Raw genomic sequence first — 17,895 nt, forward strand, 5'->3', positions numbered from 1 at the left:
CTCTAAACGGAAACCGGCGGGCCGATCTCCGTCTCAGAGCTGACAAAACTCTCCGGTAAGGCATCTTGAACGGTCAAATGCCGCTAACGGGACGAGATCGGTCAAAACGGAGGGTTCAAGCAAAGACGCTTTATTTTGGTTCAAGCTAGCTACATCGAGGGTAGGTTAGCTTCCTATTTCAAAGTAAAAGCACAAATTCTATCCTCATGGTTTTCTGTATGTAAAGGGCAACGGGTGTTTTATTTTGTGAAAGTAACCGGAAGTGCGTTGGTCACAACGGCTAGCTTGAGTAGCGCCGAATTCGTCCGAACAAAATAGTAAACAGCTGGTATTTAGACAAATTAACGACACACTGCTGATCTAAACGGCTACTTTCTCACCTAAACATGTTTGAAATGTGGATAAAGTGATATATTTACAGAGTTTAGAGCTAAAATGAAATCAGCTTCTGACTGCTGATTTCAGCTCGGGTAGGAGGCATGCTAACACTACCCATACACTTCCAGCGTTTGAGCTAAGCTAATTAGCGACTTTAGGTGGAGGCAGGCTAACACTACCCATACACTTCCAGTGTTTGAGCTAAGCTAATTAGCGACTTTAGGTGGAGGCAGGCTAACACTACCTATAAGGATGGTGTCTATCTGCTGGTCATGGACTCGGGCGTATCCCTTCAACGCGTTCAGAGTTTGTTTCTGGTCGATGTGACGCTGAATGCGTGTGTGTGTGTGTGTTGTGCTGCAGGAGGGATGGATCAGGGAGAAGGAGCAGATCCTCTCCTCCGAGGATTATGGGAAGGATCTGACGGGAGCGCTGCGACTGCTGAGTCAGCACAAAGCCTTCGAGGACGAGATGAGTGGACGCGCCGCTCACCTGCAGCAGACCATCAGGACGGGAGAGCAGCTGGTCGCCGACAACCACTTCGGAGCCGACAAGATCAAAGAGCGCATCCAGGACATCCAGGTACTGCACACACACACACCTGTACACACAACTGCACACACACACACACACATCTGCACACATACCTGCACACACACACCTGCACACACACATCTGCACATGCACGGAGAGTTTCAACCTGAAATATGTCTCTACACTGCAAAAACTCAAAATCTTTCCAAGAATATTTGTCTTATTTCTTGTCAAAATGTCTCATTTCTAGTCAAAACTAAACTCTTTTCACGTAAAATAAGACTCATCACCCAACCTTTTAGATAATTTTCATTTGTTTTAAACACATTTTCACTTGAAACAAGTAGAAAAATCTGCCAGTGAAGCAAGTTTTTTGTGCTTGTAATAAGAAAGAAAAACTTGCTCCACTATCAGATTTTTCTACTTATTTCAAGTGAAAATCTGCTTGAAAGAAGTAAAAAGTGTCTAAAAACAAACTGCTTTTAATGTGATGAGTCTTATTTTAAGTAGAATGAGATTTGTTTTGACTAGAAATGACATTTTGACTAGAAATGAGACAAATATTCTTGGTAAGACTTTGAGTTTTTGCAGTGTGCTCTGTAACTATGAGGCTGTAAAAAGTGTTAAAGTATTTCAAGGTCGTTTCAACAAACAGCTGCTGCTTCATTTGTCCAGTTTCAGTCGATACAACCGAGGTTAATTATCACATAAAAAAACTTTTATCAGATCTGTAGCTACAACTGAGGACACTCAGACCTCGACCTTTTTAACCTGTTACTATTTGGAACAGTTTACATTTGGAACATTTTATTGTCATCTGATGTGGAAATTATTAACAACTGAATACAAAAGCTTTTATTTTGAAACAGAGTAACCTCTAGTATGTTATACGTGCTCTGAGAGATAAAACCACAATATAACCAAGTTTTTCCTATCTAATTGTTCACAGATTTGATATTAAATCAATAAGTTTAATGAAATTTAATGAAAATATCAACGACAGAACAAACTTAAAAAAAAAACTTCAATAATCCATACATAATATCACTTGAATACATAGAACAAAATAATCTCCTACATTACTTCAAAACAAAAAGACAAAAAACAAACTAACAAAGAAAATCCAAGTCTGCAAAAGTCATAACCTTGCTTTATAGTTACATAAAAAGTCCTCATTTGACCAGAATGTATCTAGTTTTTTTTTTTCCACTGTGGAATCATATATATTGTGAACAAGTTTGTCACCTCTCTACCTAAGAGTCGGCAGTTTTAAGTGCCTTAGTCTAAAATAGCATTAGCTTTATTTTAAAGCAGATATCAGCTTCACGGCCGTTTCGGCTAATGCTGCGTTCAAGGCAGGCTTTTGAAACCGTAAGTTACAGCTTCAAGTCACAACTACGACTTGGTAGCGTTCCAGGTAACCCGTAGCTCGTGTTTTTACCATCCTGTTGTCTGTGAAAGTTCCCTATAACGGCCACTCGTAACTTCCGACCCGTGAACTCGTACCAGATCGAACTGGTATGACTTCACAGGAAGGAAAAACACAAAGTACGAGTTTCTTTGAACGCACCATGAGTTAGCAGCCCCCGCCCTTGTCAGGCATCAATTGGTCCTCGTGCTACGTCACCACATTCACGCGCATCCCTTGGCTGCACACACAGCCCTTCATGCCGTTCTCTCTCCTCATTGGATAACACTTGTATCCCACAAGGAAAATTTTCTCCTCGGGTTACAGCAGAGCAGAGTGACGGAGAGACTCGTGTTTAGGCTGAAATACTTCATGTAAGTGATTGCTGACGGAAAATAGGACTATTTAGGACTTATATTAACAAAAACATTCCACTGATATCTGCTTTAACAGCACCGGATTTCTTTATTTAAATGTTTGTGGTTTTTACAGTATCAGTCACTCAGAAAAAGAATAAACCTGCATGTTGGAGTTTACATTCTAATATAAAGTTTCCACTTCCTTCCTGTTAAATTTTCCCTCTCTCTCTGTGTGTCTGTGTCTGTGCTGCAGGAGCAGTGGGCGGCTCTGGAGCGTCTCTCGGCCGTGCGTAAAGCTCGTCTGGAGGAGGCCTGCAACCAGCACCAGTTCCAGGTCCTCTACACTTTGTTTTCCTCCTCAATCCAGCTGCAGAAAAACAAAACAATTACAGCTGTTCCCAGAATATTGATGAATAAATATGAATCTTCTCGTCCTGCTCTCCTCAGGCGGACGCTGACGACATGGACACCTGGATGCTGGACGTGCTGCGCATCGTCTCCAGCGTGGACGTGGGCCACGACGAGTTCTCCACTCAGGCGCTGGTGAAGAAGCACAAGGACGTGGCGGAGGAGATCGCCAGCTACCGGCCCGTCATCGAGGCGCTGCACGAACAGTCGCGCACGCTGCCGCCCGAGAAGGCCAACTCTGAGGAGGTGACGCTGCTGCATCATCATCATCATCATCATTCCTTCCATCTTTTCTCTGCTTGTGGTTTCTCTCTGGAGCTTCTCTTTGTGTTGTAAAGTAGTACTCGAGAATGGTCTTGGTCTTGTCTCGGTCTCGGTCGAGCTGGTCTCAGGATCTTTTGTCAAGACCAACCGAGACCAGAGCTGCTGTGACCTTTTTTTTTTTAAACCGCAAGAACTTCCAGAATTAAAATGTAACAATACGGTATTTTATTTTGAAAGTGTTGACGCTGCCACCTACGTGTCAGAGAGGAGAAAAAGAGGGAGAAAGGAATAAGGCACCGGCTGTGGCAGAGATGCCGTCAAAGTCATCAATCATTAAATTTTCTTATTCAACCCACATTTATCTAGCCTATGTTTTCATTCCAGGTGACGGTAAAAGTTTGACGTCGCCCCAGGCAGCCGCCGGCGAATGTCACATTATGTTACACTCGGCGGAGCGTCTTTTCTTCCCAGTTAATTTAGGCTGTAGCTACACACACACACATAAAGATAAGCTGTCTGATTTCGGCCCGATTTCCCTCGTTCCGACCAAGGACAAAAAATCAGCCGGATATTTTATGGCTTTTACTATGCTATCGTTAATATTAAACATGTTCAATATTTATGATGGAGAGAGAGAGAGAGAGAGACTTGAATCATTTTGGGAAAAATTACAACAACAAATAATCATGTAGGCTACAGTATTTTTTGTTTGTTTTTTCATCAGAGAATCACCTTTCAAGTGTTGATATGTTCTTCATACATTGGTTGTAACAGCATCATTGCTGCTTTTGAAAGCACCATGTAAAAAGGGTTAAGTACTTCTGCAGGCTGGTTGGCTTTACCAACAGTTTGGCAAGGCAAGGCCATTGTGCCTCTACAGCCTTATACCTGTTCTCATGAGATCAGATGTTCATAATCAACACCTAGGTTTGAATAGGCAAGGCAAGGCAATTTTATTTGTATAGCCCGTTTTTACAAACAGTTTGTCTCAAAGGGCTTCACATCCCATCATAACAACATCCTCTGTCCTTAGACCCTCACATCCACTGAGGAAAAACTCCATGGAAAACCCTTTTAACAGGGAAAACCAGGAGAAACCTCAGGGTGAGCAACAGAGGAGGGATCATCACCCAGGACGGAAATACAATACATTTATTTTTCAATATGACAAATAGACTATAACTCTTCTGTTTGGTCTCGGTCTTGGACTTGGTCTCGCCCCTCCACGGTCTCGGCCTTGTCTTGGTCTCGGGTTAGGTGGTTTTGACTACAACACTAGCTCCTCTGACCTCTGCTCCGTCCGTCCGCGCCCGCAGGTCCAGAGCCGCCTGGCGGGCATCGAGGAGCGCTACAGGGAGGTGGCGGAGCTGACGCGGCTGAGGAAGCAGGCGCTGCAGGACGCGCTGGCGCTCTACAAGATGCTGAGCGAAGCCAACGCCTGCGAGGTCTGGATCGACGAGAAGGAGCAGTGGCTCAACAGCATGGAGATCCCCGAGAAGCTGGAGGACCTGGAGGTGGTGCAGCACCGGTGAGGACACGACCACCACCATGACGCTCTGTAGATTCATTAGGTTTAAAGGGATAGTTCAACATTTTGGCAAATTGGCCCATTGCCATAATAATCGCTATAGTCATAGCAGTAGGTTCGTTACCTTTAATTGTCGGTGCAAGCTGTTTTTAGAACGGCAGAGCAGAGCCGTGAGCTGCTCAGAGCTACGCTACGGAGGCTCATTATGGGATTTCTTGGTTTCCCTCATCAAACTCATCAAATACACAATCCAACAACTCCACAACGCTCTGGTGGACAAGTTGTGACCTGCACATTCACCACACTATGAGATAATAACACAACGTTACCACACAGAGTTGTTTTAGAGGGAAATGCAGAGACTGCTTGATGAAAAACTGTCCCTGAAGGCAACGTGCATCAGCAGTTTTGCATGAATTTCCCTCTAAAACAACTCTGTGTGGTAACGTTGTGTTATTATCTCATAGCGTGGTGAATGTGCAGCTCACAACTTGTCCACCAGAGCGTTGTGGAGTTGTTGGATTGTGTATTTGATGAGTTTGATGAGGGAAACCAAGAACCGACAATTAAAGGTAACGAACCTACTGCTATGACTATAGGGATTATTATGGCAATGGGCCAGTTTGCCAAAATGTTGAACTATCCCTTTAAAGGGACAATAAAATCTGTTAATAAACATTAATGAAAGTGTTTAGAGAGTTCAGTTCAGGACTGAAGTGACTGGCGCCAGGTTTGACAGTCAAGAAGAGAATAAAAAAGAAAGTTCTTGGTGTTGATGTTTGTATTTTTCTGAATCGTCTCTTTTCAGCTTTGAGAATCTGGAGCCAGAGATGAACAACCAGGCGTCCAGGGTTGCCGTGGTGAACCAGATTGCCAGGCAACTGATCCACAGTGGACATCCCAGCGAGAAGGAGATTAAAGCCCAGCAGGACAAACTGAACACCAGGTAATCTGACTGGGATTAAACTGGAGACTAAACAGCAGAACGGAGACCTGACTTCACAATGAATAGAAATAAAAAAAAACTGGTTTATTCAGATTAGAAACATGAAAACATGAAAATCAAAGTGAATTCTTGCTTTATAACTTTATTTATATATCACCTTTACAGGGTGCTTCACAATAGTAATAATAATACATTTTATTTGTAAAGCACTTTACATTTTAACAGAAAATCTCAAAGTGCTACAGGTTATCTTAATAAAACAAGTGCAATCAAAGAGAAGTTAGAAACAGTTTTTATCAAAATAAGAACAAGAAACAATTACGGATTAAAAGATTTTTTTAAAAAGGTAAATTATGAGACCCCTTTTAAAGCTATCAGTCGTCTGTTAAACAACTAGATAGATAGATAGATAGATAGATAGATAGATAGATAGATAGATAGATAGATAGATAGATAGATAGATAGATAGATAGATAGATAATGAGTGAAATAAAAATAAACTAATACCAGAGAAGGCCATACGTTTAAAGTTCGCCTCAGGAAGAGGTTTGGTTTAGTATTATTGGTGGTTTAGTATTATTGGATGTCGTAGCTGATGGTTTCCCTGCTCCCCTGTGCAGGTGGAGTCAGTTCAGAGACCTGGTGGACCAGAAGAAGGACAGCCTGAACTCGGCTCTGGGCGTCCAGAACTACCACCTGGAGTGCAACGAGACCAAGTCCTGGATCAAGGAGAAGACCAAGGTACCGACACCACACACACACACACACACACACACACACACACACACACACCGTCTGGACTCTAATAACACAACACCGGTTATTAAAGTTAAGACAAGAGAGACAGAGGAGAGAGACAGACAGAGGAAAACAGAGGGAGACAGAGAAAGAGAGAAAATTATTGTTATATCATATTATTAGAAATTTCTTTTGTGATTTTGTTCTACTGTCCTGTTATACATAAGTTGAGTAGCCTAAATGTAGTTTGAATTTTTAGTTTGAATTTTTTAATCGATCGTTTTTGATCCATTTTTATTAAATGTACGAAATATCTATATAATATCTTAAAGGGATAGTTTCAGCTTTTTTGAAGTGGGGTTGTAAGAGTGATAGAGCACGTGTTTCTCAGTGGTGGAGAGGCATTTGTGTAGCTCATACAACTCCACTTCAAAAAAGCTGAACTATCCCTTTAATATCTAAATACCTAAATCTATGAAATATCTGTTTCATATCTAAATACTAGTGCTGTCAAAGTTAATAAGTTAATTTTGATGATTAATTTTAAACCTGTAACGGGTTTTGTTATTATTTCTGTTGGAGGATATGAGCAAGGTGCCTTTTTTGTGCCAAATTTGTTCTTCACAGGAGAGGAACTGTCTTCAAAGTTTAAAGAAAGCCATTAAAATAGTCTTCCTTTGTGTTTATTCTACATTAATTGGATGATTTGACATAGATAAATATTTGTTATAAGCTTCAGTCTTAAGTGGACAACTGCAATTAATTCATCGATAAATTAATTACGATTAATTACAGAAAATTGTGCCATTAATTAGTTTTTTTTTTTTATCTATTGACAGCCCTACTAAATACCTAAATCTATGAAATCCAATCCAATCCAATTTTATTTATATAGCACGATTTAAACAAACACAAGGTTTCCAAAGTGCTGCACAGCAAGATAAAAATACAATAAGTAACACAACAGAAGCACAATAAAACAATGGACGCAATAAGATAAAATAAAGTACGATAAAACAGAATTAAAATCAATGACATAAAAGAGATAAAAAGAAATATCTATATAATATCTGTGAAATATCTTAATCTATGTAATAAAAAGAAATGTCGCACAGTCAACAGCTATGTTCTTATACTTGCTTGTCATCCATAAATTGACAAAGAACCCTTTATTTTGAAAAATGACTGAAGAACCAACATTTAAAGGCGGTTCTTCAATGAATCCTTGAAAATGGTTCCATAAAGAACCTATTTTTGTTAAGGTTTCTTGGAGAATCATTTATGTCGCCTCAAATAACAGTTTTTAATGGTTCTTTGAGGACAGTTGACGATTCTTTGTTGAACCAATAAAGGTTTTTTTTATGGCATCACTCCAAAGAACCATTTTTGGTTCCAGAGAGCACCTTTTATTTTTCAGGGTGTGCACTAATGTCCAACTTGTCTCTTCCTCGTCCTCTCTCTCTCTCTCTCTCTCTCTCTCTCTGTCGTCCAGGTGATCGAGTCGACCCAGGAGCTGGGCAACGACCTGGCGGGCGTCATGGCGCTGCAGAGGAAGCTGACGGGGATGGAGCGCGACCTCGCCGCCATCGAGGACAAGCTGGGCGACCTGGGCAAGGAGGCCGAGCGCCTAGCAACCGAACACCCCGAGCAGTCGGACGCCATCAAGGGACGACTGGCCGAGATCACCGGCGTCTGGGACGAGATGAAGGTACCGGGAGGTCTTCCTCTTCTCTTTACTGAGTTTAACTTTGGTTCCCACCCAGAAAAGCAACAAATAGACAATAAAAAATAATAATAAAATAAAATAAATGAGTAAATCTAAGACAATGTACAGTATGTTAAAGGGATAGTTCAACATTTTGGCAAATTGGCCCATTGCCATAATCCCTATAGTCATAGCAGTAGGTTCGTTACCTTTAATTGTAGGTGTAAGCTATTTTTAGTACAACGGAGCGCAGCAGCAGGCTGCTCAGAGCTACGCTATGGAGGCTAAGGGAATTTCTTGGTTTCCCTCATCAAACTCATCAAATACAAAATCCCAAAACTCCATAGCGCTTTTGTAGACAAGTTGTGAGCTGCACAACCACCACGCTATGAGATAATAATGGAACGATACGAAACGGAGCCGTTTTCGAGGTAAATTCATACAAAACCGCTGATGCGCGTTGCGTTCAGGGACAGTTTTTCAGCAAGCAGTCTCCGTATTTACCTCGAAAACGGCTCCGTTTCGTATCGTTCCGTCATTATCTCATAGCGTGGTGGTTGTGCAGGTCACAACTTGTCTACAAAAGCGCTGTGGAGTTTTGGGATGTTGAATTTGATGAGTTTCATGAGGGAAACCAAGAAATTCCATTAGCCTCCATAGCGTAGCTCTGAACAGCCTGCCGCTCCGCTCCTCCGTTCTAAAAATAGCTTACACCTACAATTAAAGGTAATGAACCTACTGCTGCTATGACTATAGCGATTATGGCAATGGGCCAATTTGCCAAAATGTTGAACTATCCCTTTAAGTATTTTGTAAAAGAGGATATACAGTATATGCACATGATAGGAAAAAGAGAATATTACCAACAAAAAAAAAGACACAATTAGAAAAGCACAGTACATAATACAGAGTAATATTTAGGTGAGTTGTCAGCTAAATTAGGTGAAGCCAGTGATTTGTCCTAATTAGATTAGTTAATTAGTTTTATGCAGCTCTGAAGGTTCCCAGATCTGATCAAATTTGCCAGATGAACCTTTTAGTGTGTGTTTTATTTTTTCTAATTTAGTACAAAATCAAATATTCCTGATCCATAGCATGTGGGATGACATCTTTTAGTTTTATTTGTTTAGATGCCCCAACTTCTTTTTATTAATAGTGCAAGTATAAGTGAGAATACTTAATAAATCAACAACAAGTGTGTGATGTGTGATCGACCAAACTACAAACTACAAACAAACACACTAAGCGAACAACTGGAGAGACAAAACAAGACAAAAGACAAAACAAGAAACAGATTTTTGTGGTTATGCAGGCGACGAGGATCAATGTGTGATGGAGATCAGTGATGAGGATCACTATAAACTAGGTGAGGGGAGAGGAAGAAGGAGAAGAAGAAGAAGGAAAAAAGAAGGGAATAAATGAATAAAAATGAAAAATAAAGTACAATAAAATAAAATAGGAGGAGGTAGGACATCTGAGACCAAGGCATCAGCGAACTAAACACCTGCTTAGGGCGCCATGACCACTTGACGCCCGGGGAGAAATTAACTTTTTTAAATCAATAACTTCTGTCTGTCCCTAGAGGAAACCGGCATAATTACAAAAACTCTTTACTGTTGTTGTTACACATTGCTTTTGCAGTTTAAAACCAAAAATAAAAATGCAGATGGTGTGTTATTATTCTATTAGTTTATTTTGTCACTTTTAGTCGGCCCATATGACATTCAGTATCCCACTTAATGTAGTTATACATAAAAGTGTAAATCAACCTGAATTTGGTTCCATTTCAGAATAAAAGCCATGGATGGTAAAAACATGCCAGACTAGGATCATGACTCGTAACGACAGGTTAGAAAAAGTTTGAGTAGTAGGAGTCAAAATAACGTTTCCATGGAGACTTGGGTCTGTCTGAGCCGGTGCAACGGTGTCAGAGCGTCGTCCAATCAGGAGCTTCAGGCAAAGTCAAAGTCAAGTCAAAATCTTTATTTGCCATTTGTGCATACACACATACAGTAGGAATTTTTGTACGGTTGTTCCAGGTCAGGTGGAGAAACAAAAGAGAACACACAAAGACATACAAGATACAATGAAAAACAGTTTAAAAAGGCTCAAGCCTGGGATTAAAAAAAGGACAAGGACATAACATTTCTAAAAAGGCCAGAGATCTATGTCTATAAGGAAATAAATGTAAGAATAAATAGGTGTAAAGTGCTACTGAGGTAGGTGTGTGTTGTATTGCCATGTGCCCAGGTTATTTTGCATCTTCACCGTCTCAAGTTTCAAGTTTCAATACTTTATTGCCATGTCAACAACATTGTTGATTGGAATTTGTTTCAGTGGGCTTCACACACTGACATAAAAACACAACATACACCCAATACAGTACATGATAAAAACAGAGTAAAGTGCACAAGTAATACATAAATAATCAGTAAATCAATAGATAAATATAAATATGGCACATTAAAACAATACCCTGTCCCTCTAAATGGACTATGGTATTTAAAATAATATTTCTGAGGTGTTGAGTAGTCTCTTCTGGTCTCTCTCTGCAGGACACGATGAAGAACCGGGAGGAGTCTCTGGGCGAGGCCAGCAAGCTGCAGCAGTTCCTCCGGGAGCTGGACGACTTCCAGTCGTGGCTGTCGAGGACGCAGACGGCCATCGCCTCGGAGGACGTGGCCAACACGCTGGCCGAGGCCGAGAAGCTGCTGGCCCAGCACGAGGGCATCAAGAACGAGATCCGCAACTACGAGGAGGACTACCAGAAGATGAGGGACATGGGCGAGATGGTGACGCAGGGCCAGACCGACGCCCAGTACATGTTCCTACGGCAACGGCTGCAGGCGCTGGACACCGGCTGGAACGAGCTGCACAAGATGTGGGAGAACCGGCAGAACCTGCTGTCCCAGTCCCACGCCTACCAGATGTTCCTGAGGGACACCAAGCAGGCCGAGGCCTTCCTCAACAACCAGGTACAAGACCCCGTCCCCGTCCCCCCGTCCTCTGTCCTCCAGCTCTCAGCCTCAGTCTCTGAGGAGGAGGACGATGATTGTCCCCGCAGCAGAGAAATCCGTGTATCATTCGTTCTTTCTATTTTCAATTGGAAATCAAAAATCAAAAAATGTAAAAGTGACGGATTATTTTGTTTTTTAATCAAACAAAAAACAAAAAAATGTCAGATTTTCAATTCAATTCAGATCAAAAATGGAAGGCAGGGTTCCCCCCCAGTCGAATGAACGGGCAATATTTTCGTTTTTTGTGTTAAATTAAAAAACAAAATAATCTGTCACTTTTTCATTTTTTGATTATTTTTAATTGCCAATTGAAAATAGAAAGAACGAATGATACACGGATTCAGAGACAAAGTGAGTTTGGATTTCATGTGATGTTCTGGAAAACCTGGAAAACCAGTTTTCTAGTCATGGAAAAAAGTCAATTGTCCTGGAAAATGATTTACTATATGATGGTGACATCAGCTCCCAGAGCTCTGATTCACTTTTTCAGACCCAGCTAAGGATTTCATTTTCCAAAGAAAACATGTTTGACCGTGAGCATGATGTAGTTGTAGTTGTTGTTTTATGATACATTTATCATAATGTCTAAGCATGTGAGAGATTATATCATAAACTAGAGCCACAGACTGCACATCTTTAAATCAAACTTCTGGGAGAGAGAATGAGAGAGAGGAATAAACATAGATTAAATGTACGAAATAAGAGCATGAATAGGACGGAGGATGTGTTAGTGTATGGCGTAAAAACTAATGTCTGTCAGATTGGAGCAGCTGGAAATGTCCTGGAAGATTTCAAGAAAAAGAAAACTCTCCCTGTCTCCTCTGCTGAGTGACAGGTAGAGGAGCAGCAGAGAGCTGTTGTTTTAAAAATAAAAAAACAACATGTTTGCGTTGTTATATGAGAGATTTAAGAGATTATCTCATTAGCTATTATCAGCATGTAAGAGATTATTTCATAGATGAGTTAAAGAGCCACAGACTGCACGTCTTTAACTCAGACTTCTGGGGCTGAGAGAGGAAGAAACATAGAAACAAACTGGTTAAATTATCAAAATAAGGTTCAATGAAGCAGAGCTGGAAAAACTAGATGATGAATCAGTGAACGGCTTTGATTTGAAATGTCACACAGACACATAAAGAAACTTAAAGACATTGAACATGAAGTTTGTGACGGACACACAGGTCACGCTCAGTCAGTCAGTTTCAGTTTATGTAGGTTAAAGTCTGCCATCATGTGGTAGAAAGACTTCATTACAGCAAAATGTTCCTACAGTTCAAATGGACGTTTTTTTTGTTTTAACTTGAGAAAAAAACAAAACAAGAATGAGAATCAGAAAAAACTTTATTGTCTGTTGCAAAACAGCAGTGGAGGTGTGTGTTTGATGTAAAAACAACAGAATGGAGTTGGGTGTTCATGATGATTTGTTATAATATTGACAGCTGTTGAGATGAATGTTTTTTTTCTGTAAATTATTCACTAATTAATTGGACACATTTATTATTATTATTATAATAATAATAATAATAATTATTATTATTATTATTATTATTATTATTATTATTATTATTATTATTATTATTATTATTATTATTATTATTATTATTATTATTATATATGATTATATTATCACCTTTATTTAACCAGGTTTGTCCCATTGAGATCCAAGATCTCTTTTGCAAGAGAGACCAGGCCCAGGATGACACCATAGCACATTAAGTTTCAACACAGTCACATTAATCATAGACAAAAAACACAAAACAAAGAATACAAATACAATTTAATTTTCAAGATTAGTTTAAAAAATAAAGCATTTGCCCTCCTGAAGCCTGGATGTAATGGCTGACTTGAATACACTCAGAGATACCAGACTTTGGAGTTTTGAGCTCTGACTGCAAAATGTTCCATTAACTCGGAGCAGAAAATCTAAAATCTTTCTTCCTCATTTCTGCTCTGACCTTAGGAACAGTAAAATGACAAAAAGTCGGAGATATTTCATTATAAAACAAACCTAATAATGAAATGATACTAATCTTCTACTTCCTGCTGTGTGTCCGTGTGTCAGGAGTACGTGCTGGCTCACACTGAGATGCCGACCACCCTGGAGGGAGCTGAAGCCGCCATCAAGAAGCAGGAAGACTTCATGACCACCATGGACGCCAACGAGGAGAAGATCAGCAGCGTGGTGGACACGGGCCGCCGCCTGGTCGCCGACGGCAACATCAACGTCGAGCGCATCCAGGAGAAAGTGGACTCCATCGACCAGAGGTCAGAGACACGTTCACTCACGTTGATTTATACCAAAATGAATAAATGGAAACGTATTCAGTAGAAATGGCACCAGTCAAATTACACATGTTTAATAGTAACATCCCATAATACATGCTAAAATATTAGCTAAGAAGTTACCACTGGACCCCAAGCTTTTCCTTCTGGGCATACAGTATATCCAACTACTTACAAAATAAAGAATCTAGTTTAGTTTAGTTTAATAAGTTTATTTGTATCAGGGACAATGTACAAAATAACATTAGTCTCTAAATGAGAATAGATGCCTTGTAGCGGAACAATAGAAAAGTAAGAATTATCAATTTACATAGCGTTAAACATCCATACACATGTGCATAATACACCCTCTCACACATCACAAACACTTGAGACATATTTCATATCGGAAAGAAACATACAGTTATTAAAATACTTAACACTTTGCCAAGGTTAAAAATAATTTCTTAGGATACATTGTTTGACTTCCCGGGAGAAAACATTGAAGTCTGTACAAAGTTTCAGATTAGTTGGAAGATTGTTCCATGAATTAACAGATTTAAAAGAAAAGGCATAGATTAGTAGATATGTGTATATTACAAGATAAACGTGTAATTTCCCTTAATTGGAAAAACTTTGATGCACCAAGAATTAGAAGATGGATTAAAGAGATGGCATCAAACATGACATTGGTGAAATGTCCTGATAAACGCCCTTGAAATCTATCATATAACTGTTATTTTGTCTATTTTTTTAATTTATTTATTTAATTATTATTATTATTATTATTATTTTTCTTCCTTTTTGCTTTATTTTCATCTTATTTTTATAGTTTTAATGTTTTACTTATTTAGCGGCGAGGGGAAGAGGGGAAGGGAGGGAGAATAGGGAGGAAAAGTTTGCTCTGTTTCTTGCATGTACTGTAAGAATGTCTTGTTTGATTTGCTGTAACTTGCAAACAAAAACTAATAAACACATGCTTGGGGGAAAAAAAAGAAAAGAAAAAAGATGAATAAATGATGATTTTAATGAATTCATCTTTGACTAATTGTGTTGCTTTCTGCTGCTCAGACACAAGAAGAACCGCGCGGCCGCCAGCGACCTGCTGATGAGGCTGAAGGACAACAGAGACCTGCAGAAGTTCCTGCAGGACTGTCAGGAGGTGAGTTCACAATCTGACTTCAGACTTTATTAAACAACCAGCTGCTGTTTGTGTTGAAGAAGATGAGATGAGTCTATCTGTGTGTGTGTGTGTGTGTGTGTGTGTGTGTGTGTGTGTGTGTGTGTTGTGCAGCTGTCCCTGTGGATCAACGAGAAGATGCTGACGGCTCAGGACATGACGTACGACGAGGCCAGAAACCTGCACAGCAAGTGGCTGAAGCACCAGGCCTTCATGGCCGAGCTGCAGTCCAACAAGGAGTGGCTGGACAAGATCGACAAGGTGGGAGCCCATTCAACTCAGGAAACTTTATTGATCCATGAAGGAAGTTGAATACAGACAGACACAAAAGAAAAAAACAACTATTAAATACAACAGATTTAAATTATCAAAAGAAATAAGAACAACTTATTGCACATTATTGATCATTATGCAGAATCGTTATTAAAACGTTTGAGAACAAATTCAATTTTTCCTTTTTTTTAACGCTTATCTTTATTGATTTTTGAAATTGGTGAATCATTCGTCTAAAAATATTTTGTTACATCTTTCAAGTCTTTAAACAACTCCCCCCCCCCGACCCTGAACTTAAACAATGATACTTTGATCTTTTGGAAAATGAAAAACAGAAACACAAAAAACAATAGACAGTCAGTACAGCTGCTTGTCATCTAGTTAGAAGTGGTTACATAGTAAATATAGTAGTAATACATAATAAATAGGTGAGAATGAGAGAGAGAAAAAAAGAAAAGAAAAAAAGAGAGAGAAACGCTCCAAATATACCTATGCATATGTAAAAATAAGAAAAAGAGAGTATTTATGTACAGTATGAGGACAAATTTTCATTTGCGCGTGTGTGTAGGATTAACAAGAGCAACAGTCAACAAAGTCTTTCATGATACGATTTGGATCAGATTCACTCCAGTGACCTTTTGTCTTATAAAAACATTCACTTTCTGATTTATTGAGCTTTGCAGTTTTCTCTTCTATAATTCTATAAAATAAAACCTTTTAAGTTCCTTTTAAGTTTGTTTCCATCACAGCAGGTTGTGATGCTGGTGTGAACTTTTCTCCCATTTAAGATCTCAGACTAAATATTTATACACGTCCCCATGAGTGAAAGATGAAACTGTAGCTGCGATGATGAGCCGACATCTAAAATCTAAAATACGTCTACACCGCTGATTTATTCCCAAGAAGAGAGGACGATAGTTACGTTTTTTCTGGCTGTTTTGCCGCTTGACTTTTGTTCGGTGGAAAATTACAAAATAAAAGTTTCCCCGAACAAATATTTCAAACATTTCATTCTGGATGGACGCTGGTTGGTTCATTGGATGGATGTTAGGGGTGGGAGAAAAAAACGATTCACATAAATATCGCGATTTCTTTTTTGACGATTTTTAAATCAATTTTTTTTTTCAAAAATCGATTATTATTTTTTGGAAAAATTTTTTTTTGAATTTTTTGATTTTTTTTTTTGAATTTTTTAAAATATTGTGCAATGTGCATTTGTTCGCCTTTTTTACATACAGAGAGTACAGGTTTTGAAAAGGGTTTAAGTTCACTTTATAATGGACTATGTTAATTTATAGGCTCCTACAGTATTTGTGTGCAGATAAATGTTAAAAAATGCAGATTAAAAATCGAGAGAATCGGCAATATCGTAGAATCGCAATTTAAAGTGAATCGCCATCCAAAAAAATCATAGAAGAATCGAATCAGGAGAAAAGCATATCGTCCCAGCCCTAATAGTTACGTTTTTTCTGGCTGTTTTGCCGCTTGTTCGGGTGGAAAATTTCAAAATAAAGGTTTCCCCGAACAATTATTTCAAACATTTAATTCTGGTTGGACGCTGGTTGGTCGTTGGATGGATGCATGGTTACGGTCTACTGTCTATAATATGAGGCAGCTTCATTCAGAGCATTAACAGCAGTTTGTCTCTGCAGGACGGACAGACGCTGATGGCGGAGAAGCCGGAGACCGAGGCCATGGTGAAGGAGAAGCTGGCCTCCCTGAAGAGCATGTGGGAGGACCTGGAGTCCACCACGCAGACCAAGGCCAAGTGTCTGTTCGACGCCAACAAGGCCGAGCTGTTCACGCAGAGCTGCGCCGACCTGGACAAGTGGCTGGGCGGCCTGGAGGGACAGCTGCTGTCCGACGACTACGGCAAAGACCTGACGTCCGTCAACATCCTGCTCAAGAAACAACAGGTGAGACGTTATTCCCTCACAGTTCACTTCATGGATCAACTGCACTTGTCGGTACACTGCAAAAACCCAAACTCGTATCAAGAACATTTGTCTTATTTCCAGTCGAAACAATCTCATTCTACTTAAAATAAGACTCATCACGTAAAAAAGTAGCTTATTTTTTAGACACGTTTTACTTCTGTCCTGTCTTTTTTTTTTTATTCTTTTATTTATTTATTTTTTTTTACTAGGTTGCAATGTACCTTTTACCTTTATCAAACTAATGTACTTGTTTCCCTTTAAAAGCAATAAAAAAGTTGTTTACAAAAAAAAAAAAGGATATTTTCACTTGAAATAAGTAGTAAAATCTGATAGTGGAGCAAGTTGTTCTTTCTTATTACAAGCACAAAAAACTGTCTGTTTTGATGGAGTTCCTTCCAACAGAGGCTCTGTCACGTGACTGCGTTTCATCTGTCAAATTCAGATATTGCAAAAGAACAACACTACACTGCAAAAACTCAAACTCTTATCAAAAATATTAGTCTTATTTATCGTCAAAATCAGACTCATCACATAAAAAGTAGTTTATTTTTTAGACACTTTTTACTTCTTTCAAGCAGATTTGCACTTGAAATAAGTAGAAAAATCTGAGCAAGTTTTTCTTTTTTATTACAAGCACAAAAAACTTACTTTCACTGGCAGATTTTTCTACTTATTTCAAGTGAAAATGTGTTTGAAACAAGTGAAAATGATCTAAAAACAAGTTAATTTTTAGGTGATGAGTCTTATTTTAAGTGGAAAGAGATTAGTTTTGACTAGAAATGACATTTTGACAAGAAATAAGACAAATATTCTTGGAAAGATGTTGAGTTTTTGCAGTGTAAGACTGTGGTTAGTGTTGTTCTTTGGCAATATCTGAATTTGTTCATTGCCATTTTATATTTTTGTGTATTTGATCACATTCATGTGCTGATTATTAAACAAATAAATCAGAGGTTAC

General features: G+C 39.2%; 1 protein-coding gene across 2 annotated transcripts in view; it reads left to right on the forward strand.

Annotated features, from left to right (window-relative positions):
- The window catches only part of LOC310997901 (spectrin beta chain, non-erythrocytic 1), a gene marked incomplete at its 5' end in the record, with an annotated part of 110,506 nt that overhangs the window by 57,325 nt on the left and 35,286 nt on the right, over positions 1 to 17,895 (forward strand). For both annotated transcript variants that reach the window (XM_083987734.1, XM_083987733.1), the window contains 12 exons: positions 742 to 960; positions 2,933 to 3,013; positions 3,127 to 3,333; positions 4,668 to 4,879; positions 5,688 to 5,825; positions 6,446 to 6,566; positions 8,056 to 8,271; positions 10,824 to 11,243; positions 13,348 to 13,550; positions 14,619 to 14,709; positions 14,842 to 14,988; positions 16,653 to 16,916. In XM_083987734.1, coding sequence (XP_083843860.1) covers positions 742 to 960; positions 2,933 to 3,013; positions 3,127 to 3,333; positions 4,668 to 4,879; positions 5,688 to 5,825; positions 6,446 to 6,566; positions 8,056 to 8,271; positions 10,824 to 11,243; positions 13,348 to 13,550; positions 14,619 to 14,709; positions 14,842 to 14,988; positions 16,653 to 16,916 — 2,319 coding nt within the window. The remainder of the gene's footprint in view (positions 1 to 741; positions 961 to 2,932; positions 3,014 to 3,126; positions 3,334 to 4,667; positions 4,880 to 5,687; positions 5,826 to 6,445; positions 6,567 to 8,055; positions 8,272 to 10,823; positions 11,244 to 13,347; positions 13,551 to 14,618; positions 14,710 to 14,841; positions 14,989 to 16,652; positions 16,917 to 17,895) is intronic.

Source organism: Trachurus trachurus (genome assembly GCF_905171665.1).
Source record: "Trachurus trachurus genome assembly, chromosome: 15".
Lineage (NCBI taxonomy): Eukaryota > Metazoa > Chordata > Actinopteri > Carangiformes > Carangidae > Trachurus > Trachurus trachurus.